The 25559-nt window shown below is 38.0% G+C and overlaps 1 protein-coding gene across 1 annotated transcript; it reads right to left on the bottom strand.

Moving 5' to 3' along the window:
- Nucleotides 1-7536: 7536 nt before the first annotated feature.
- LOC105049252 (protein arginine N-methyltransferase 5) lies at nucleotides 7537-22761 on the bottom strand. The gene is made up of 23 exons (XM_010928839.3): nucleotides 22399-22761; nucleotides 20208-20325; nucleotides 16601-16710; nucleotides 15231-15320; nucleotides 15043-15117; nucleotides 14316-14407; nucleotides 14067-14142; nucleotides 13881-13967; nucleotides 13566-13653; nucleotides 13324-13418; nucleotides 13200-13235; nucleotides 12978-13046; nucleotides 12504-12572; nucleotides 12269-12322; nucleotides 9876-9950; nucleotides 9377-9469; nucleotides 9188-9291; nucleotides 9031-9079; nucleotides 8863-8949; nucleotides 8569-8674; nucleotides 8153-8240; nucleotides 7979-8072; nucleotides 7537-7870 (listed from the first exon to the last, which is right to left on the bottom strand). The coding sequence occupies exons 1-23, from the start codon at nucleotides 22531-22533 to the stop codon at nucleotides 7787-7789; spliced, it is 1974 nt and encodes a 657-aa protein (XP_010927141.1). The 5' UTR covers nucleotides 22534-22761; the 3' UTR covers nucleotides 7537-7786.
- Nucleotides 22762-25559: the final 2798 nt, after the last annotated feature.

Below are 25559 nucleotides of genomic sequence, written 5' to 3' on the forward strand. Positions count from 1 at the left end.
AGTTACTAATTATCGGCTTATTAGTTTATGTAATATCACTTATAAGATTATATCATAAATCTTTTCTAATAGATAAAAGCCCATCCCTTATTCTTTAATTCATGCTACGCAAGCTGTATTTTTTTTTTGTCATTCTATCATTGAATTTATTTTAATTGCTCAAGAAATTATGTATCTTTTGATGTATGCTTTTAGGACTAAGAGTTTAATGGCTTTTTTTTGGCACAATTCAATGGCCCTTAAATTGGATATATAAAAAGTTTTTGGTTGTGTTAATTAGATTTTTTTGTCTCGTGCGCTATGATATTTGGGTGTTCACCCTCATTTTATTTAATAGATTTTTTTTGTATTATTAATACAATATTTTCTTCTTTTTAATGGTATGCTAATTTTTTGGTTTCCTATTATGATAGGTTGCATCAAAATTACTCATTATCTTCTTATTTTATGTTTTAATATTTTTTCTACTCTTCTTCAATTAGCTATTCAGCATCAAATTTTTTGTTCCTACCACCCATCTAGTACCAACCCCACTTTAACTCATATCTTTTTTGCTTATCACTATTTTCTCATTGCTCGGGCAATTGTTTCTGATTGTTTAGCTTTTAAGCTTATTCTAGATCTATATTGTAGACTCCCCAGGCAAGCAATTAATATATGACAAGTCTGACATCGCTTTTAGTTTTTTTTGACAAGCAAAGGAGCATAGAGCTTTCATTAATAAGATAGTTAACAAAGATACAGGCCTACACACTTTAGTCTATATAAAGTAAAACAGATACATGAGAAGATAAAGATAATCAACTAACCCAACAAACCCAAGTCAAGACAGCAAGTGGCAATTCATGCATGAATCAGAAAGAAGTAGAAATAATATTTTCAACCAGCAAAAGTAGAAAGCCACAAATAGCAAAGCAAGTCTCCGCAAAAGAAAGCTGGTTAGGTAAATAACTTTAAAGAGCACCAAAAGGTAGGGCACTAGTAGAGCCAAAATTTTACTCTCCTTTCCCACAACAAAACTTTGCATCATCTTACACAATAAGGAGAAGTTGTTCATGAATAGGATCACCAGGATCTCAAGTGAAAGGGCCATTTAAAGTAGACTTGACAATAAAATCTGCAGCTTTGTTTACATTTCTTCGAACATGAGATAAAGTAAAACTCTGACAATTAGATTTTCAATAAAGAATATCTTGAAGAACAGGAATATTAGAGGGCTTATGTAAAGAACTGTTGGCTATAGTTATAATAACTGCTAGTGCATCACCTTCCAACCAAATTGAGGAAGCATTTTTAGCTTTTGGCAAGCAACATGTAAACCCAACCAAGCTGCTTATAATTCTGCAAAGAAGACAGTTGAAGTATAGAGAGTCTTATCATCAGCTTTAATGATTTTACCCCTACAATCTCTGATTATATAACCAGCAGCAGCTTTATTTTTTGAGAGAGCAGCATCAAAGTTTACTTTCAATACTTCTGTGGGAGGGGGCAGCCAAGAGCAAGAGTCAGTTTGAAAGCTATCCTCACTTGACAGCATACAATTACCCCAATATCAGAATGGAGGATTGAAAGATACAGATATGCTAGTTATATGTTAAGGAATAAGATAATAGGGAGCTCTTCAAATTAACTGGATTGGGAAAGAAATAGCAGATTGAAAAATTCTTTCATTTTCGACAGTCCATATCAGCCAAGCCGCTATAGCAATAAGAGCCTCATGATCATTAACAAGAATTTTTTAGTAGAGATATAGCTTAGCAAATTAGACAGAGAAGAAAGAATATAAGAAATAGTAGTGTAAGTGGTTAGATGTTGCCAAAAGCTAGCAGCATAAGGACAGCCAACCAAAACATGATTTAGATCCTCAGTGATATTATGGCATTGATCACACATGCTAGTAGATGGATCAATAATACTTTTTCTAAAAAGATATAGCTTACAAGGCAATTTATTCCACTGTAATTTTCATTGAAAAATTTTAATTCAGGGTGCAACTCTCAAATTTCAAATCCATTTGAAGGATGGTGGAGATGTAGAAAGATTTGTAGAGTTAAAAAAAATGATAAAAATCTTTGATTAAGATCTATTTTGACATGGTGGGGCCCCAAGCAAGCTGATCAGGCTGGGGATGAAATGCAATTGGCACATTATGCACCTGGGTCATTATTTCAGCATTAAACAGAGTCTGAAGAATACTGAAGTTTCATCCTCGAGATGAATTCAAAGGTCACTTACTTAAAGATCAACCATCTGTGAATCCATATTTATGAATGTGGGCAAAGCTGAAAGAGGAATAGTTGATAGCCATGGATCATTCAATACATTAACCGATGAACCAGTCCCAATGTACCAGATGAAGTTATTTTGAATGTGGAAACTGTAACTACAAATTTTCTCCCAAATTTGGGAGCATCTTCGAGGTTTGGAGTAAGAAATCCAAGAGCTAGTGAAAGAATATTTAGCTGAAAATACACGGGCCTAAAGAGAGTTTGGATGCAAAACAAGTTGAGCAGCTAGTTTACACAAGTAAGCTTTTCGGATGTTATAAATGGATTTAATACCCAAGCCACCTTAATTGCGAGGCATACAAACATTTTTTTCAAAAAACAAGATGTAAACCGTGATGATTAGCATCATGTCCCCAAAGGAAAGACCTATACTCCTTATCGATCTTATTCAATAAGCCAACTGAAATATGGATACAAGACATGCTGTAAAGGGATATAGAGGATAAACCAATCTTAAGCAAGGTAGCCCTACACAATATAGATAGAGCCTTCCATTGTCAGTTAACAATTCTTTTCGATATCCTCTCATGAATAAAAAAAAGGTCACGAGCAGATAGAGGGCCACCAGAAAGAGATACTCCCAAATATTTTCAAATCCCATTATATTCAGAAATAGAGATAATGCTTCTAATCTAAGCTTTTATGAAATTTGGGATTGAGGGGCTAATTTAAATAAATGACTTAAAAAGATTGATAGCTTGTTCTGATAGAGTGCAATAAGTATCAATTATAGCTTTAAGACAACAAACATCACTCACAGTGGCATTGGCAACAAGCAAGCAATCATCTGCAAAAAGAACATGGGTCATATTAGGGTCCCCTCTTGGCAATTTAAAATCTTTAAGAAGACTGCAGCTCACAGCATAGTTGAGAAATCTAGATAGAATCTTTGAGCAAATTATAAACAGATAATGAGATAAGGGGCATCCTTGTCGGAGTCCTCTAATGGGCTGAAACCAAGAGGTAGCTACACCATTGATCAAAAGAGCAAACTCAGGATTCATGATGCATAATTTTAGCCAAGTAATAAAGATTGGATGAAGATCAAGTTGGGTCAAAATCTGAAAAAGAAAAGGCCAGTGAACACGATCGAAAACCTTTTCCATATCCAACTTCATAAGAAGAAATCCTCTAGTAGAAGGAGCTTTTTGAAGGGAGTGCATAATTTTCTTGAGCCACCAGAATATTTTCAGCAATATTACAATCAGGAACAAAAGCTCCTTGCTTACGCGATATGATATGGAAAAGAAGAGGCTTTAACCTATTAGCCAAAACTTTCACCGCAATCTAATAAACAGTATGGCACAAGCTTATAGGATGACAATCCGTGACGGCAGTAGGATTATTATTCTTGAGAATGAGAGCTATGAATGTGCGTTTCCAAGCATTGGGCATCATTAAATGAGAAAAGAAATATTGAATGGTTTGAATAACATCGCTTTTAGTTCGTCTGATGCTTCTCAAACGATAAATTCATCATCTTATATCTATTCATTCAAAAGCTAACACTTAGATGTAGCTTGGTATGCCTATTACTAGTCACACTTTGAGACATTCTGACTTTACTCATCTGATAGGTAGGATAGACGCCAAATTTGAAAGCTAGCAATCAAAGGATCTTTTCTTTATAGGAAGAGCAACCTTGCTGCAATCAGTGCTGACTTCTCTCCCACTCTATATGATAGCTTCTCTTTATATTCCTTCTTCCATCTTGTAAAAGATTGAGAAGCAGTTTTCAGCCTTTCTTTGGGGCCATTCTATTGATCGTCGTGGCTTGCACTTGATTTCTTAGCATATAGTTTGTGCACCAAAGTCCACTACGGTTCTTGGTATTCATTTGTTCCACTTAAAGTAGCAATACATGTTGGGGAAGCTTGCTTCTCGGCTTATCTTGCACCCCCAATCTCTTTGGGCCCAATTGGCCAGCTCTAAATATCATTTTTTTTGAGTTTTGGGGTCACTATATTCCACCATGCAGATCTTCTTCCATTTGGTGTAAAATTGTTACCAATGCTGCTCCTATCGCATACCACTTTCAATGGGCTCTTTTAGATGGGTCTTAAGTCAATTTTATGATGGATCCATGGATATCTTCTCTTCCAATAACAAATCAGCCAACTTATTTCAATATTCAAGCTGATGTTCAGGGGAAGCAGCTCTCTGCTTTTATTACACAATCTCACTCTTGGAACATCGATGCCCTTTAAACTGTGTTCTTGGATGAAATAATGTCTATCATATCCAATATTTCCATCTCTGCTGGGTCCGGACCTGATCAGTTATGTTGGAGCACTACTGGGGCACGCAAGGTTACCTTGCATGACATCTCAGCTGCATTGTCCCCCTCTACTTCTGTCTCGGCCTCAGATCCACTGTATTTGGCGGCTTTCCATTCCTATGAATTCTAAATCCTTTTTGTTGGAAACTGCTTTGGTCCAGACTTCCAACTAGGGAATATTTGGTATGCCAACATGCCTTGCCGCAGTAGTTAGTGTCTATTGTGACTTATGTCATGGTCGGCAGGAAGAATTAGAGCATGCATTCATTACCTGCCACTTCCCATTCCGATGCTAGCCGTTTGTTGCACATCTTATGCAATATAGCCTTAGCCTCAGCTCTTTGCCGGCACTAGTCGATACTTTCACTGGTGCCTTAAGCAGAGAAACGAGTTAAGGTTATGTTGGCATATACTTGCGGCTGATTTGGTTGGCACGCTGTTAGGGTAGATCCTCGGCCCTTACCCGACTATCCTTCTTCCTCGCCTCCCGACCGATCAAGCACGTCGTGCCGACTAGTTTGCTGTGGTCCGACCCGACTTGGATTGGTGGGTCATGCCCCGATCGGCGCCAAGATCGACGATACTTCACCAACTAAAGGCAATGGGCTTAGCCAAGTCGGTACCAAGCCGACTTGGATCGACATGCAGTGTACATACGATCTTCGGCTAGCTAACGACATTCGATGCATAGCCGACTACTTCCTCGATGTCCTACCGACTATTCAGTCAAGCAGCACTAGTTCGCAGAGTCACTCATCTGACTTTTGGACCTCCGGCCACGGGCATCAGTCGAGCAGCCGAATACTGAACATGTCTGCCATGCTATCCCATCAGATCACATCAAGTCATGTCGCCCAAAAGCCATATCCTGGGCTGGCTGCGCGCTATGATGGAAAGCCACGAGCTCATTAATTATGCCACATGTGCGGTAGCGTCCGCCGCTGCGGTCACCTGCACGCCGAAGATAAGGTACACCCTCCATCAGGATCATTTAAGGATGCCCCATGCACCTCCGTGCGATGGGACATGCTCGGAATGATCGTCCATCCTTCCGTCATTGACTTTGTTCCCTCTATAAATAGAGATAAGCGGAGACTCCTCCAGATATATATGTCTCACGCGCTCACGCTTGAGATCCTAACGCCAAAACTCTGCTCCACTCTCTATCGAGCAATATCTCTAATTTGTACGTCAGAGGATCCGACGAGATTTTTCTTGCAGGTCTCACACCCACAGCATCGAATGGAGTTCATCATCGGCACTCGCCACCATCCCTTGCTTTCACTCTCGACTTCTTGGACTATGCACCCATCTTCGGCAATTAGACATCCTCTTCGGGTTTTTTGCCGTCCGATACTTAGGTGCAGCGGCTCGGCCCTCGGCCGAGCACCCCACTGGAGACGGGCCGCAACACAAGCGGTGAACGCATCTTTTAAGGTACAGTATCTACTCGTAATCCCTTGTTTGGGCAAACAACTGCTCTGTTTCCTTCACGATGGCCCCCATATGCGGCGCTCTCAAGCTTTAACAATCGGTATATAGGGGTGCTGGGGTTTCTCCAATTCCGTTTCCTCATCTTCACCATCAGGTAGGTTTGTTTGCCAGATGGCTTTCCCCTCCCCTCGGTCTTGTTAAAGGTTAACTTTGATGGTTCAGTTAAGCTGGGAAGAGCGTTAGCAGGTTATGTAATTCGAAATTATCGTGGTACACCTTTGTATCCTGCATCTATCAGACTAAATTATACCTCTGTTCCTCTTATCGAATTGGTTGGTGCTCGAGCTGGACTCAAAGCTGCTACACTCACTTTTGAAAAGGATCAGATTTTGCCGGAAGGAGATTCTGCCACTGTTATTGCTTGGATTGTCTCGCCTTCTTCCTCCAAGTGTACACGGCATCTACTCTTTCATGTGATATTTAGCATTCGTCTCAAGCTCTTATTGTTTTCTCAGCTGGTCATGTGTTCCGTGAAGCTTACCATGGTTGCTGATTGGAGTGCTGGGTGTGCTTAGGACCATGAAGTTCCTTTTGATCCCTTGCACCCACTCTCGTTTGAATTGCAATATCTTTTGCAGGCTGGTTCGTCAAGTACTGCATGTTATCGCACTTTCTGTCCTATTCCTTGTTTTTCTTTTTCACTCCTACAGGCCTACCTCTTGGATACATTCTTCTGCATGCTCTCTCAGACTGACCGATCAGACGGTTCCTAGTTCTCAGCCTCACTGTGCCATGCGGGTCCTTCTATTATGTTTTCACCAACTTTTAAGCTGGATGCCGGCTGCTGCTTTTCTACGCATACTTTAATGCCTATAATCTTGTATTTGTCCTGCGTTGCTCCATTACTCTTCACTCATCATGTATCAGGTCTCAGCATCCAGGAATACGTGCATGGTTCAGGTGCTGGTTACAACACCTTCTCTCATGTTGCCCTGGCAACACCATCTATCATTCTGTTTCAGTACCCCTATGCCGCACGGCGTTCTGCTTCAGGACTTCTGATTTGTCGCATTCTCATGTCCATCCTGCTTCATCAGTCGCATCGTCATGCCTGTACTGGATTGCTGTTTGGCTGATTCAATACTCCGACCTCAGCAAGCATCGGATCCTTGGCGCAGCTCTCAGCCTATCACTTTCTTACTTACACTTATTTGGGCATCTTCTTGGGCCTCTCTTCAATATCATGCTCATCCGTGGATCAATTTTGTTGCTACTTTCCTGTTCCCTAGTTTGTGTACTAAATTGTTCACTTTGTTGAGTTTACTTTCTCATCTTTGGGTCCAATGGCATATGTTCTATGTAATTTTTTCTTCCTTGTGCTTTTGCAAGGGTCTTAATTTGCGCTTATCGGTAACGGACGTATGCTCCCTTACCTTTTTGGTTGTAAAAGCTCTGTTGCCTTTTTTTATTAATACAGCTTATGCTCCTTGTTCTTTACCCAACCACCAAAAAAAAAGAAACAAACTGCAGTCATAGTTAATGAAAATATTTGATTTTAAGATGCATATTTTAGCTGATTTGAATGCCAAACATAATGAAAGGGTACAAATTTTAGTTGTAAATGAAACCGGCCATAGCCATATGTGGATACCGTAGTGACGATACAAGGGTGACGCTCTCTTCAAAAAATACACTGGATTCCCCAGGATCCTCTTCTCACCAAATGGAATGGATTCCCTCAAGGTACAGCAGCCCAAAGGACAAGCAGCGTGCCATCACTTCCGCATTACAGTCCTACCCAGTAAGAACGGCCATTGCTGTTGTGAACAGATGATGGAGAAGGTGATGTCACGCACCACTCATACCAGACCTAAAAGCGAGGGAAACAAAGGGTGGTTAGAATTCAAGCAGAAAATGATTTTTAAAAATCAAACCCCAAATGAAAATAACAATAACAATAACAATAACAATAATAAACCTTTGTAGCAGCACAGCATCGCCAAAAGTGGACTTCTATGGGAGATCCCATAGGCACATGCAGAGGCGTCCGTAGCGGGAAAAAGATTGGGAACCTGAACAACAGGAAGGGAATCATCATTGAAGGCAGTATTGTTATAACAATCTCAAGGAGCCGATGAGATCCAAGCAATACCAGCTAAACATATTTGGTGTAGCCATAGATGGTTCGATACCGAGATGAACATCTTTATATAAGGTAGCATCAAAATAACCAGCAAACCCTGGTAAGAGAACGATGGACATAAGACGAATGAAAGCAGAGCGTGGATGATATATAGATCTTGGTTCAAATGCCTGAGCGCAAAAGCATAACATATGAGCATGATGCATGATCATGTATATGTGCAAGACAGAAAGTAACATTCTTTCTATAGTTTCTGCTTGATTTCCTAATTTTCATGAGAGTTGCTACGTATAAAGCTACTTCAGAGTTTGAAATGGCATCCAATACCACATGGCCACCGCTTGAGGGGAAAGACGGGGGCTTGGGGGGAAAGAAGTAGATGCACCATGCTAGAAAAGAGAGAATGGGAAATTTTGGCTGCATACCGTGCACCATAGCTGATCCTGTATCCAAGGGTATCTCAAAACGCAGCTTTTTGTACCTCTGGTTGCTCTTCTTTACGGAATATTCCGGATGTTTAAATGAGAACAACTGATAAAGTACAAACAATTTGAAGACGTTAAATCTGAAGGAAGAAAAGATCTAAATTAAGCAAGCAGACTTGAATAGTGGAACGATTAACTTTAATCAGATCACCATCATAAAATCAACATGAATCCGCAACATGATCACTATGCATATCTGAAAAGGCAACAGAATAAAAAATTCTAACTCCTCACAGGTTGAGAAGGAGCAAGCCTTGCTACTCTGTGTAATTTGACCACGTATGCAGTTTCATAATGTGCAAGATCTCTGTGTGATTTAACCTGCAACAGAAAAGCCCATACCAACCCAGTGACTTACTAATTCACGTAGAAAGGGTGATTTTGAGCTTATAGATGGCATACATCATTGTACAACTTTGCTGCTGTTACCGGCTGAATAAAACTTGTATATCTGGCCAGACAATCCATAGATTATTAACAAGTTTTGTGAGCCAAATGTTTGGCAAAGGAAACCTAAGCTAAAAGAGTAAGGTGCTTGTATTGTAAAAAGAGGGCATACGACGATGGAATAGAAATGCCATCTGGTTTTAAAAATCTTTGTGCTCCATCAAGACACTCGGGAGAAAGTTCATTGTCACCAAAGGAACCCAGCAACTCACTCACCTAATTAAACAAGGCAAACCATATCAATACTTACAAATGAATAATGAAATATCTGGGCAGAATACTAGTCAGGTAGCTCACATACCAAGATATCCGCTTTCTCAGGGGCATCCCAGCAACGCATGTCACTTGAAACTATGGTGACCATGACCTCCCAGCCTTCCAATTTAATCAGGCTCTGTCCAAAGAATATAATGAATCAATAGTTAAATATATATACTTTACCAATGAGACTACCTGAGCACAAAACTGCTATCAGAAGGAAGAAAAACCTACCACCTTTCAACTATTGATCACCTGTGATGTTTTCTATGGCTTACTAAATTTGAATTTCTCAATATTGTAAATGGTATAAAGACTTCTATTGAATGCATGCATAAGCAGATATCCTTATGAAGGTTGGGCCAATTTAACTGAATTCAGGGAATTAGGATCATAACTTGTACAAATGCTAAATACAAAGGAATTTGAGACATATCCTTGCATCTGTGCACTTCCCCATGCCACTGTCTCATTCTTGTGAAAACTAATGAAATGATTTGAATTCATTAGTTAGTGACCCAGAATAAGAACCAACAACTCACATGCAGTGTCACCACAGCATTTGGATTCTTCTCCACAGCATAAACTTTCAACTTGCGACCTGTTTCTTCCGCTGCCTGCATATCCTCCAATTTAGGAGGCATAAGATGATGCTCAGAAATTTGCCAGTATGGTCAACTCCATATTAAGATTTAGTTCCATGGCACATATTATGATAATAGTAACAATATGATTATCCTAACTAATTTAACCTGTCAAGACCACTAATGATGCATAAGCATGGTAATGTCCTGTGTACTACCAGCACATGAATGCATGTATAAAATGTAGACGCACCAATTCTCATGAATTAAGAAAATAACAAGAAAAGGCATGTTTAGATAAGTTTTGAAACATCCGCTGAAGGTTTTTCCCCCCTTTTTTTTCAAAGAGATGGACTGGGGGCTACTGAAACTCAAACAAAATTAGTATTAGTGGCCCCTCCATCAATACATGCTATGTGAAAGATGGGCTTTTCTGGGTAATGTTTAATTGTTGTGCATAAAAGAACAGAAAATCTTGGGCACTGATATGACCAATGAAGTTCTCCAATAAATATAACTTAATTAGAAAAAAAAAGCTAAAAGCTTTCTTTTTATACAATTTTGGGGCAGAGAGGGCACTTTCAAAAGACGCTTCACCTGCACATTTGTAAGGTGGATATTGAGAGCAATTCAGTCTTGGTGAAGTGCGAAACCACATGCACTGTCAGTTTCAAGGAATCCTACTAGAGCAGAGTAACATAATTTATTGTGTTAGAGATCATATGTGATGTCTATACCTGACATAGTGGGAAGGACTGATTTATGCATATCATGTTGCAATTAAGTGTTTTCTCCTCCACACCTTTTTCTTAACCTGTTAGAGCACAACAATGGTTCATAGTTTTAATATGTCTATGCAATAATGCATGGATCGTGAAGGCTACATTCCTGGTGGGCTACTTCCTCTTGTTGGCAGAAAGGCTCCCTGACTATGGTTACCCAAAGAACAGGTTTTCTTTTGTCCTTGAAATGACAGTGTGTTGAGAAATCAAAGTTCTATCTGTTGTGAGACAGATGATGGTGAGTGATCAAATTTTTAGCCTTTGTTTATCTTGAATGATATTGCGCATCGTCTACCAGGATGGTAAGCTCTTGGAGTAAGAAGCATGGAACAATTTTGGATATTAGAAATAGAAAAAGCAAACTAATGCATTAAGGGTTTAGTATCTTTTTTTCATAGTCGCAAAAGGCATGACACTTTAATTTCGATAGAGATGAACACATACAAGTGATTGGATTCCTTTCACTTGTTTGTTCTTCATAGTAAGTTGGGCTGAAAATTGAAAATCTCGTGCACTACGAATGCTTAAAGTCAACCATGGCTGCTTTTCTGGAAATATAGGACCCTCCAGTTTTAATAATGTGATCTGGGACCATTATATTGGTGTTCTCCAAATATATGGATGAAAATCTTAAATAAAGCAGAATACTTATAAAAATCTACCAACATTTCACAAATTGTTTCATACACCATTCATAGTGTACTAGGATTTGTGGCTAAACGAGAGGGCCTTGGAACAATGGTAAGATTGCTCCCTTGTGACCTAGTGTCATAATTCAGAACACAGAAATAGCCTCTCTACATGCAAGGGTAAGACTGCATACATCTGACCCTCCCTAAACTCCATAGTGGCAGGAGCCTCATGCATTAGGATGCCCTTTTTTTTGGCTAAAAGAGGTTTTCACATCAAAGCTTGGATTAGGTATAATATCGCTAGAAGGCATGGAGTCTTTTACTCATCCAAGAAACAAGTACATTAACAAGGAATAGGAGTCGAACAATCTAAAAATAAGGTAATGGAGAACTTATTGAGAATAATACGACCCTTTAAGGGCTCTAAGAAGGATTCATAAAACTGATCCCAAACAGTCGTGAGTTAGGAATCTGAAGGCTTCATATTTATGGTTCTCTCATCTTTTGCAACCTCCCCCCCTCTTTAATAAGATCTGCCAATTATACAAAACATAATTGAGCTATTGGCACTATCCAACCTGCACAATCAACTACACAGACAAGTCAACGTTTGTTAACATGCCAGTTAGTACTAACAACTTCCAAAAAATGGAAAAACCATCAGTACTAACTGGCATGTTAAAGTACGATACCACCAGTACACATAAGTACATACCAATACAGACTGGTACAGTCAACACATACTGGTCAGCATTCAGGCACCTGCACCGGTGCTGGTATCATGCCGGAATTTTTGTGAAACCATGATATGCACATAACAATTAGTAGGCTGCGAGAGTGTGGTATCCGAAGTTTTCCAAATGGTCCCATTTCAACTCTTTCTTAAGATTCGAAACCTTCATCAAATATCATCACTACAAAAGACAACAGGACAAACCTGCAAAGATGCTCTCACTAATGGTCCTCGTCCAGCTCCTACCACCATTAGTACCTTTTTGCAGAAAGATGAGAACATGTCAATTCTAAGGAATTAAAGGAGTGTTAGAATAAAGCTAGTAAGTCTTATTGCATCCATGCTGATCATTATACCATTGCAGTAATAAATTTTTGAATCACACATCCCACACTCATTGACATCAGAAAAAGTGAAGAGACTGAACTGCCTAACTCACCGTCCTCGTTGTTAAAGCTTCCTCATCTGGGACTCTGTCAAGCAAAGCTTTACAAATTGCTCTTTGGTACTGTCCAAGTAAAACAAACAATGTAAGCTCTGGAAAGTGTCACATTAGGTGAGCAAGTTTATAAAGTGAGGAGAAGTAGTTACTCAATATAGAATATAGACTGGGTCATTTGCTAATAAATCTGACTAAATGTTTAATTATAAGCTTATATATTATAAATCTGGCTTAAAAAATCGTACATCCTGGGTTACTATTAGCATGGTATATAGAAGAGCACTTTTCAAAATAAAATAATATTTGACGAACATAAGCACCAAGAAATTTTGAAATACTTGTAGTTTACACAATTAATCAACAAGGGAAGCCTGACAATAACTAAAGCCATAGCTGACAAACCTTATGCCATGCAATTCAGGGGCTTAATAGAAAGTTTCAGAAAATAACTACCACAATGATGAAACAGACCTGGTTATATTTAACTGTGTCTTTCTCAAATGTCTCATAAGTTTGGGCCTCCAGATTATCCATAAGAGGCTGCTCCAAATAGACATGTCAACAACAAGGTTACACTTTTTAGTATAGGATTTTACTGTAGCGAAAGGCAAGAGCAGCATTAACAAGATCCAGAAACAGAGTGAAGCTTTTAGCTAATAGCTTAAGACTGAAGATACAGCAGAATCAAGTTACCTGTAAAGGAGACTGCAAGAAATCCCTGTAACCGAGCTGCAATAATAATTGTATTTACAAGTCAAAAAGAAATGTGAGTAGCAGAAATAAGACTAAATCACCATAATTCTAAAAGGAAAGCTACCTCAAAACGCTCTTGCTCAGGCAGCGGATCAATCCTTTGGTATAGGTATGCAACATAATCCAGGTAAGGCCTCAACAGATGCCGGCCAGGCATGTCTGAACCACATATATATACAAGACTTCAGAAACTCTATCTAGTTAATAATTGTGTGAGAAGCAAAACAATTAACAACTCCAAGCAGCACAAAGCATAGGTCATTTGTATATTCCAATTGGCTAGAACCCACCACCTGCATACCTTACCTTCAATATGATTATCATGACTGTTAGAAGACAAATCTTCATAACCTTCCTGAGGTACATTATGAACCAAGCTCCCAGAAATTACTATCTGAAACATCAAAAAGCATAATAACATGATTAGAGGAAGTATGGACAAATACATTCCATGGATGAAGTGGACAATATCAGCTTTCAGATATTAAAAACATAAAACAAAAACTACTCAAAAATTATTACATCCAAGAAAACTTAGTTGATAAACAAATTAGCAAACATCACCAATACAGCAAAACACATCAAAAAACAAAAAAAGAATATCAATATAAGAAAATTTACCTGAACAGAATGATTAAAAAGCCCCATAATCAATTTCTGATGTCGCTTAGATAGACAAGGGTATCCTCTCGCATTTGTTAAGAAGGACTATTAAATCAAAAATGCCATTTATCAGAACTTTAAAATGTCCACAGAACTGCACAAAAAAATTCTAAATTTACATGTCCAAATTTTGAAAATATTCACATTGGTATGAATTATGGCCGCTCGAACTGGCTCCCCGAACCAACGTGCAAGAGAGTTAACAGATGGCAGTGTACTCCTGATGAGCAAGTATTGAAACAATTAAACATTTTTTGTTTTTTGAAGCAATTGAAACATAGTGTTCAACTTTCAGCCCTGTAACCTTTACCTGGCACTGGGGAACTTGCATGGAGAAAAAGGAGAAAAAGCTAATAAAAGTGAATAGAATACATAGTGGCACTTTTCACTTACAAAACATCAACAGCTACGCACAGCTGAGTGTGATGCTCACATAGCAATCGAAATGAATTCCACAATTCCCATGCATCAAACAATCTTCCACTCTGCAGGAAGCAGCAAATGACAATGTATATTTGATTTACTTGCCAATATATTTTTAGTGGTCAACTTCACCTCAGTACAATGCTTTAAATGATATGTTAGTGCCAAATATCAGTCACCATAAGGCTGACAAGCTAATAGAGTTCTTCTAAAGAAAATATCCACTTAGGCCATTTTTGGATCCTCCGACAACTTGTCCATGAAATTAACCAAATGTGGCTAAAGATTTAAAAGTTTTGAGTAGGAGATATGCAATGAGGAGGGAGAGTTTTGACAAGATAAGAATTTTAAGTCATATAAACAGAGACAATATAAATCACCTTTAGAGAGGAACATAGTAACCAATATTCTGGGGAAAGGAACCTAGTAAACAATATTTTGGGGAACAGGGACAATATAAATCACCTTTTGAGAGAAACCTAATAACAAATATTTTTGGGCTTACACAATTTGGGGACTTTCCCAAAGCATAAGCGACCTGCTCGAAGATCTTATCAGACTGATAAAATCTTCCAGTATCCAAACAGCCCTTTAACAGCCACGATCAAATAGCTAAAAGCCTAAAACTGACATAACATCATGTAAAGCACAGACGATCAAACTGTCATATAGCCAAGTAACCTGATACTACACTTACTTGAAGATCATTGTTAGCATTCACAGAATCATCATCCATGAGTTCAGACTTCTCCAATGGTACCCTAAGCCACAACTTTAAAAGGAAAAGGATCATAAGAAATGATACATCTCAAGAAATGATATATAATTAATTATAAGAATAGTACCCTCATAATGCAAATATGAGATTGGGCTGCAGGAGGATACCTGCATATTGTTTATACCTTGCAAGATCTGATTCACGCATCTTGCATAATTACCACAAGAAGCACTCCTAGGTGGAGGAAGAAGACAAGCCTGCAATATACATTTCAAGATACAAGGTTTATCAGATTTACTTGAGATATAGTCTGCAGGTAGGCTGAGTGAAAAATTATAACCCCAGCTCCCACCTGCAGAGGCAAACAGGAGGGGGAGTGAAAAATTATAGACCAAACCAATGTGTTGCATGTTAATTCAGTCCAATGATATGAGAAAACAATCCACATTTCAGTTTGAGCACAAACAGGAGACTGAAACAAAACACTAATTGAAAGACACATAAACACATAACCCTTGATCTGATAGAAGGAATCATTTCACGAAGTCCATATCACAGTTTTATAACCTAAAAGTCCTCCATGACAATTTTATAAAGATAATAGAGATAGACGATATAGTATTTGTAGAAAATTAGGAGTTACCAGTAAATCCCTTTCAATTTCATTTTTTAGTATGGCATAGAAATTAGTGACCTATTCAATAACAAATTAACACATTCCATTTCAATATTGTGCATGTATAAGACTCAGCTAAGAAGCCTAAGATTGATAAAGAAATTGACATACCAAGCAAATGCATTTTCTCTATCAGGTAATTTGAGTGAACCACTGTCTAGGAACTCTAGGAATCCAATGTAATGCCTTTATGCTTCATTGATTCTTATAGAACTAAGATGAGATAAACGAATATTTCAAAGTTCAGAGCAAGAAGGCAAGCAACCTACACTCATATAGACATAATGGTAAATTACATAGAACAGGCATCTGTGTGTGCCTGCATACATGAACATCCAGGGAGTGACAGAAATAGATAAATGGAAGAAGGAAATTAAGCACTACTTCAACAAGCTACTTAAAACGTACAAGCAAATGCACGCAGCTAATGCTAAAGATTTTAGACATAAGACAAATCAACTTTAGCATTGATTAGGAGCTAATATGCCTTCCTCACGTGATTGTTTAAGATTCGCTATGGTATATTCCATTATTAATCTAGATAAGCTTAAGTTTTGCACTGACCAACAAATCACTGTGGTTTAGATTTGGGGGATCCAAGGCTCTTATTGTGCACAGAGACATGGAAATCCCAGCTTGAGGAGAGCCTTCCCTATGGACATTGACCCGGAGTACAACAATATCCAGATCCCTTTTATCAAGGTTTAGCATGCTTTGAAAAGGAACAAATCTAATTAGGGCTATTATGGGAATTGAAAAGTTGGGAAATATAGCTGCATTTGTGTAGTGTTAGTATTTTAACTTCAAATGCAAACTGGAACTATGATAAAAACATAAAATATGTGAAATCAGTTCAAAAACCTGCAAGGAGAGATGTGATGCCCATGCAATCTCTTGCTTCAAAGTAATTTCAGAATCCAGCCGAAGTTCTTCATCTTCTGAATCTAAGTCAATCCATGAGCTAATCTTTCCTGAGCAAAACAAGGAACACTTTGGTCAAGCTTACAAAAAGAACCACAATGGACTAGGTTGCAGCACAGGTTAAAATGATGCATAAAGCTAGAAAAAACAAGTAATACTTAATAACTCAGAAAACTTGGCCCTTAAAATACTGAGCCTACCCCCTCCCCTTCTCTCTCTTTCTAAGTGGAGTGCATGACAACTCCATAGCAAAAAAGAAGAGTTCTAGTACCAATACAACATTAATGATTGCAGGAAAAGGACATTAAATTTTTTGCACATAAGTTTGAGAAGATAGAGCTAAGATTTACCATACTTGAACTAAAAATAAACAAGATCTTCTGGTGTTGATGACAAATTGCCACTGCAATGAAAAGATAAGCAGTTCACGAAAAAAAAAATAGAAGGGGACAACCTATAGCCCAGAAAGTTCCATCCAGCCACAACAGAGTCTTAAGAAGAAAAAATATTCGACAATGATATTCTCAGTAGATATTGGATGTCCATTAAATTCTTTGCAGTCATCACAGATACTCCTCATACTCATAGCATAATGCACTTGTTCTCTTAGCTCATAGTCTAGTATCACTGCAAAGTTGATATCTGAAGCACAGGTTGGAAGGTCTCTCTCTGGGTGCAGGGTTTGGCTTCAGGAGTGCAGAAATATGGCGGGTTTTTTTAAGAAAAAGGAAAAGAAAAAGAGCAGCACATAATGGAAAACATGACCAACACAATTTAAAATTCTCAGCATGGTAACATAGCTCTTCCCCTCCTAAATCCTTCATTTAAGATTTGATTAACAAAGAGGTACTTAGAAATTTTCCTTCACAGAATGAACTCGGTGTCATATATTGCATAAAAATTATCAATCATGTACAGTGACCGAACAATGAATATTTTCATGGTAAAGAACACAAAAATTGGACTTAGTATAGTTGTGAACATAGTAGATTCTACACTGAAAATGGTCAGAAGATTCCAGGAGTAGCAGCAGGATTCTAGAGCTGATAATGGATATTCCAGCAACTGAAGCATACAAAAGATAATATCTATTTTTATGAAGTTGTTCGGTGGCCTGATGATATGATGGTAGGCTAAAATTCAGATCCACCCTTTTCGCTGTTCTCTAAAGGAGGTTAGCTGAAAAAAGAAGAAAGTCAAAAGTGGTCTACAAGTGACCGGTTTATATTGTAATAAAATATAAGAAGAAAGGATATATTGGGAGGACATGGTAGAAAAAAGATGAGTGGGGGGGAAAAAAAAAAGCGATTTGACTTGAACTAGATGATCAAAATAGACAGCAGAAGTGCAGAACCCTCCTGATTGATGTCAAATGGGAGCTAAGATGCAGTCAGGAACAGAAACAAAAGAGTGGTTCCCCAAAGCAAATAGTTGAGTTTACATACTCATTAAATGAATATCATAGCAGTAGCACAGAAATTAAAAGTCCCTCAGCATTACTCTTGAAAATAGTACAACTAGTTTATATATTATGGTACATTACCAGAATAACAGCCACTCCCATAGTAATTAAGGCTTGATACAGGTTAGGATTCACACAACAAGGGAAAATTAGCAGAGCATTGTGATATAGTCCATTACAAGCTCATAAGGACCAGCAAGGACATTATAATTGTGACTGTATAATGATAACATACATACTATATAATACATTCAACCTTTTGAATATTCTTGGTGATACAAAAGATCCCAACCAAATGCCTCACTATTAGCACGGACATTACAATTGTGACTGTATAAGGATAATATACTACTGCCATAATTCGACCATAAGGGTCAAACCGTATGAACTTATGTGACCATAACATGGCCATATTGGTCAAACATTAAAATTGTGGCCATAATACTAGACACAATTTACAACCTATGCATTGTCAAAAATATGGCCATTAAATGAGCAGGTTACCAATTCTCCAAAAGGGAAACTTACCCGTAACCATCAACAATCATCAAGGCTGTCCCAAATATTTGGGGTCAGCTTTAGAATCCTCATTTGCCAAGCACTCAAAACAAGAGGTGCCATAGTTTCCAAGAATACGGAATGGGTACCCATTTCATTGTTCGACATGCTCTTACGACAATATTAGGGGTGGTAATTTTTTCCGATCCAGTAGGTATCCGACCCGACCCAAATGGGACGGTTTTTACCCGATCTGATTAAAAAGCGGGGCGGATATGGGTTTTAGAAAAAAAAATACCCGAAGCAGGTTCGGATTGGGTATGGATAATGCTATATCCCGCCAGATATATTCTTTATTTAAATTTAAACCCCCCACACCCCCCCCACTTTCTCTCTCTCTCTCTCGTCTATATCAAACCCGCCCCCACCTCTCTCTCTCTGTCTCTCGTGTTTACATCAAACCTGCACCCCTCTAACCCCCCACCCTCTCTCTCTCTCTCTCGCCCTCACTTGGTGGCCAGCGGCCCCCCTGGCCCCTTGCCCTCTCTCTCTCTCTCGCAGCAGCAGCAACCGCCGATGAGGCCTCACTCCCTCCCCACCCCCTCCGACCCCCCGCCCTCTCGCTCTCACTCGGCGGCTGACGGGTCCTCACTCCACCCCACCCCTAGTGGCGGCCCGATTGGTCCATACCCCTCCTCCCTGACCCCTAGCAGCGTCAGACCAGTGTCAGAACCCTAGCCATTGTCTAAGCTTCCCTATTCAACCGCTCCAAGCCTCCCACCCAATCAAGACTCCTGAGGACGGAAAAACCAAAGAAAAAATAGGGGAAAACATAGGAAAAATCAATGAAAAACAAAGAAAAGATAGAAAAAATTAACAGATAAGACCTTTTCCGAGATTGATCATTTTTTTCCTTTTCAATTCTTTTTTTTTCATTTCATTCTCTTTTTCCGAGATATGTGGGGAAGGAGAGCACCTGAGGGAGATCGAAGGGGTTTTTAGGTTCTAGTTGGAGTTTTTTTCTCGAGCATCTGGGATTTTATGCCAGTTGCGGCGGTATGAGTTGGTCCCTTGAGGTTTTGAGAGCTTAATCTTGGTGGAAGCATGATATTTTGTAGGGCTTGGGAATGGCCGAATGGGGCTGCCGGTGGTGGTGGGCGGCCGCGAAGATGGAGAAGGGAGAAGGGGAGATCGATCTGGATATATCCGACCCGAGCCGAGATGGATAAGCAACCGATATGGATATAGGTTTTTTCTGTCAGGGTAGATACGGATACTGGTCGACCCGACCCATATCCGACCCATTGCCACCCCTAGATGGTATGACAACCTCCACTTTCTTCATCCAAGTACGGACTACCATCAATAGTTCCAAACTTGAAGCCAATCCATGTGAATGACGATGTTATTATGGTTATTGAAAGAATTCATTTTAAGTGAACTTTGCCAAGAATCTAGAACATATTAACATCAATATATCAATTCAAGATGATATGGATGATGTGCAAACATTTAAATTAGAATCTAGATATGAATTTAATGGAGCTAAATTTTTCAATAACCACAATTATATACAGTGATACATACCAACAACATGACTGCTCCACTGTGAGGGGCCAAGAATTAAGTCCGATGCTGCAACAGGAAGAACTGAACTTCCATTGGCTTCCTTTTTCACTGAACTAGGTCTATAACTAGGATCAATCTGCATTAGGTTGCAAGAGAGTAAACATAAACAAGGGCACCTCAAATGCAATGAAGATCAATATCTACTTGTCTCTACTGTATGCAGGGCCAACTCTTGAAGCCAATTTGCAAAACACCATTCAACCACTAACCACACTCCTTTGCATTTTTAAGGTTTCATGGGGCACTTTCTAGGAAGGTGAAACTGCACATTTTTTTTGCAAGTTTTCAAATTAGAAAAGAAAACCATCTGTGTGAGCAATCCTAGATCTTCACGTGTTGGAAAAGGATCACTGAAGTATTTTTCTGATCTTTCAACAAAAATTACATGATGCACCTGACAGAAAAGGAAATTATGTTTTCCTAAAATACTGAAACAGCAGTATTATTGGTGGCTACCGACCATTCCACAGATGATAGCCAAATTGGTCATATGTGATTGGGTAATTGGCCACCATGAAACTTAGAGAGGCATGAGATGAAAACATGACAACCAATATTTGGATTCCTGCACCACTAGTCACATTATGTGACTGCCTAATGGCATGCTCTGTATTGTCAGAGACCAGCTCGCATTAGCGTTTGAATAATTGTGGACTCACTAACATTTAAGTTCTTTCCCACTTTAATGACAACTGGTTGAAAGAAATATTTATCCTTCTGGAAAGAAAGAACATTTTTTTAAAAGGCACACCAATATTTTGTTAGGTTCCATAAAATATGATCTCCTGATATTACGAATCTCAATTATGTGGGTTCTGCCATTAAGTGGCTCATGCATTAAGTATACATCAGATTCACAGGCATATGTATACTATGCAGGCTTCATCAGCAGAAAACAAAAAAGTATAGGGTAAACTTTTATCTAAAATTTGTTGATTTTTTGGCAATGTGAAACAATAACATGCGCCAAGATGACCATACGTGCCTCTTTCAATTTCAAATGGAATAGGACCAATTTCATCCGCTTTCAACCAAAACCAGTTGGATTATGTCCAGTGCATACACAATCAGGACATGGTGATGGCTAGCGTTATTGTTGATTTATCATTATTGTAACTATATCCAGTTGTCATAGTATTACAGTGCCAGCCATTACATTTCAACATAACTATCTATTCCATTGCAAAACCGCTAAAGAAAATCTTTCAGTATCATAAGACCATAAGATACAGATGAAGCAGAATGTATGCTAAAACATGCACCGTATTTAACATGCTCTTTTTATATTTTCCAGTTCTCATTACTTATTATAGCTTTCAAATGCTGATATTCTAGTTCTGACTCATCATGGTGACTGTTAAATAGATTAATGCCAGGAGCTCAGAAAACCAAAATAAAGGAGGCAGCTAGGTATTGCAGAAAGCGCGGCAACAGAATAAGATCTAATAAAGAATCGCTTTAATGCATAAAGCACTCAATCAGAGCGGCGGCAGCGGCGGCCCAAAGAGGAACTCTTTTCGAACAACTAATCGTGAACATTCAAGAAAACAACACCGAGATCTATGTTCTATACTCAGGAACCAACCAAGCACTAGAAACATATAAACAAAAAATGATATAGAATGAACGCATACTACAATCGACTACATTAGCCACCAATGAGAATCTGAAATGAAATCGGAGATTTAATTCCTTGCAAACGAAGACCACAAAGTAAACGAGGGCATCTGATGGAAAGCCAAACCAGTTTTCCCTAAACTTTGATGCTGACACTGAGGTACCGTAAGTGTGCTTATTGACCAGCCACAGAAGAAAGGATAGCCAGCTTTGCTTTGCAACTATGTGATTAGCTAATGCACCGCCAGATAATTCCATTCTCAAGCATATCCACAGCCAGAGCTCTTAAGAGACCACTCTCGACATATAAACGATGCAAGCCGATGCGTCATTGTGTTCCATAACCAACCAAACTCAAGAAGGTTTTACACATCACACAAGAAATGATTCGGATGCTAATATAGCGGCAAGATATGGAACCAAACTTTATGAACATCCAAAGCGAATCGAAGAAACTTCGGACTATGTGAAAATTAAAAGAGGCAAGAAACACTTGTTAAATTACGAGAAGAGCTGGATAGATACTACGAACCAGTGGAGCCATGACGAAATCGAAGCCACCTGAAAGATTGAGGGTCAAGACCTGAGGCATGTCATAGTCGAATTCTGTCTCCACTCCGCAGTACCGCGAGTCGCTTTTGTCTCCCAACCTCTGCCCGAGCGGCATTGTTAGAGAAGCAAAAGAGACCAGATGTTCTTGGCCGGCAAAAAGATGCCTTGGATGTATATGTATATATAAAAGAGGGATTTTTTTTCCCCTTTTTTTGGTTTTTGCCCCTCCGATCAAGCAACTACTTTATTCTTGGAAGCGTTTCAGGGGTTCTTGGAAGGGGGAGGGAGAGAGAGGCGAGTTCCTAAAGGCAGTAGAAGGACAAGAAACCCTCCATCTCTGGTACGGAGCCGGGATCGAGCGGAAAGCGGCAGGAACAGAGAAGACGACTCGAGAGACGAGGGGAGGGTTTGCGTAGGGTTTTTCCTCTCTCACATTAAATAATACCAGCAAGGGACGCGATCCTTTCAACTTAAAAGAATAAATTACAAAAACAAACGAACAAATTGAAAATAAAATAAAATAAAATAAATATATAAAATATATTTTATAACTTTTTTTTTAGAAAAATAGTGAGAAATTATGGATGAGAGATGGGTAGATTAAAAAAATAATAAAAGTACAAGCATATTTTAATCGTATTGTTTTAAATATATTCATGAAAAAAAATTTTAAGGTACTGTTTAGCATTATTTTTATTTTTTTATTTTAAAAATAAAAAAATAAAAAATTAATTTTTAATTTATTAAATTTTAAAAATATAAATATATTTGATATATTTAATTATTTTAATAATTAGGCATGATGATAGCCATCAAAGAAGGTGATAGTTTGTGGCATATGTAACGGAGATGATGGCACTGTTGGTGGTGATTGTGACAGCAATAGGGTGAAGGTGGCAATAATAGCAATATTGATAGGACATAAATAATATAATAAAGATAATATTGATGATAATAGATATCTGCTATATGACAGAGGTAAAGATCATGATGCCAATAATATTGTGAAGGTAGTGACGATGGAGATGATAATTATAGTGATGATGGAGGCAATGATTTTTTTATTAAATAATAATAAATTATTTTTTTGTAAGTCTTACTTGTATGGTCATAAGTCATAAGTCATCGAGAGTTTCGATGTGATATAGACTCATTTTCATAAATTTACTAGAGCTCAATGTCACTTTATTCATCTTCAAAAGATGGATATTTATTCTAGGGATTTGCAAATTGTTCACCACTAAAATAACCCATTTTTGATGCTCGATATGATATATCGTTGTTTTGGAAACACTTAGAGGTGAAGACGTATAACATTTCATTCTCCCTTTGTGCGGCATATTTAGTGGTGGAGATGGTTGTTGCTAATATCAACAAGAGTTTCATATTTAATTAATCATACTTTGACACAATTTTTATTATTTTATTTTTTAAATTATACAAACAAGGGACACGATCCTTTCAACTTAAAAGAATAAATTTAAAAAAATAAATAAATTAAAAATAAAATAAAATAAATATATAAAATATATATATTATCACTAATTTTTAAAAAAAAATAATGGAGAATTATGGATGAGAGATGGATAGATTAAAAAAATAATAAAAGCACATGTGTACATTAGTCATATTGTCTTAAAAATATTCATGAAAAGAAAAATTAAGGTGCTGTTTAGCATCATTTTTATTTTTTTATTTTAAAAATAAAAAATAAAAAAATAAATTTTATTTTTATTTAATTTTAAAAATATAAATATATCCGATATACTCAATTATTTTAATAATTAGGCATGATGATAGCCACGAAAGATGACGATAGTTTGTGGCATAGGTAATGGAGATGATGGCACTGTTGGTGGTGATTGCGGTGGCAATATAGTGAAGGTGGCAACAATAGGATTGGTAGGACATCAACAATATAACAAAGATAATAATGATGATAATGGATATCTGCTATATGGTAGAAGTAATGATCATGATGGCAATAATATTGTAAAGCCAGTAGTGATGGAGATGACAATTATAGTGGTCGTGGAGGCAACGGAATTTTTTTTCATTAAACAATGATAAATCATCCTTTCGCAAGCCTTACTTGTACGATCACAAGTCGAAAGCCATTGAGAGCTCCAATGTGATATGGACTCATTTCATAAATTTACTAGAGCTCGATGTCACTTTATTCATCTTCAGAAGATGGGTATTTATTCTAGGGATTTGCAAATTGTTCACCACTAGAATAACCCATTTATGATGCTCGATCTAATATATCGTTATCTTGGGAATACTCAAAGGTCGAGACGTATAACATTTCATTCTCCCTTTATGCAGTATATTTAGTGGTGGAGATGGTTGTTGCTGGTTGTTGGTGTATTAAACCGGCCTCGAGACATGTGGCATAATCATACGAGATCAAATCTTAAAGCACGAGATTCCAGCATACTAATTTATCTGTAAAGCAGATTCAGCTCAATATTTTATCAAGCTAAATAAAAGATGCCCTTATACTCTCCGGACGACGTTTCTGCTGACAGAAATATTCAGATTGGATATATGTCGATCTAAATCCTGATTTTCTCTATTTTGAAATGTTATGGCATCCTTATTTCATTCCGATCTTCTATCAAGGTAAGCTATTATTATGACGGATTTGGCTATTCTGTAAACACCCATAGTGATTTCCTCAACCAAACCATAACTAACTATGATCTCATGTTCAACTTATATGCACAGTTGTACGCAACTCACTTATAGATGGCTCTCTAACTACCTAACAAACTCTCCTAATGATCTAACAAACTCTGAAATGGCCTCATCATCTCCTCTATAAATAGAAGGTCAAGGATCCTCCATCGGTAAGTGCAACTCTCAAAAATTAGAAAAAACTCTGTCAGTAAAAAATTAAATCAAACTCTTGGCTTCTTTTGAGTTCTTCTCCAGTTCAATTCAATTTTTCTTGCTCTTCCACTCTTTTCCACCTCTGTTCTCAAGATTCGAACTGACTTAAGTATCAGAAGGTTAAGAACCGAAAGATTTCTATCCAGTTTTTTGATTGGTTTTTATAGATTGGATGAGTTTTTGTTAGATCGTAAGGATTGCTCCAGCCCAATCTCACTCAAGTCGATTTACTTTACTCTAGATTTC

This window comes from Elaeis guineensis, chromosome 7, assembly GCF_000442705.2.
Source record: "Elaeis guineensis isolate ETL-2024a chromosome 7, EG11, whole genome shotgun sequence".
NCBI lineage: Eukaryota > Viridiplantae > Streptophyta > Magnoliopsida > Arecales > Arecaceae > Elaeis > Elaeis guineensis.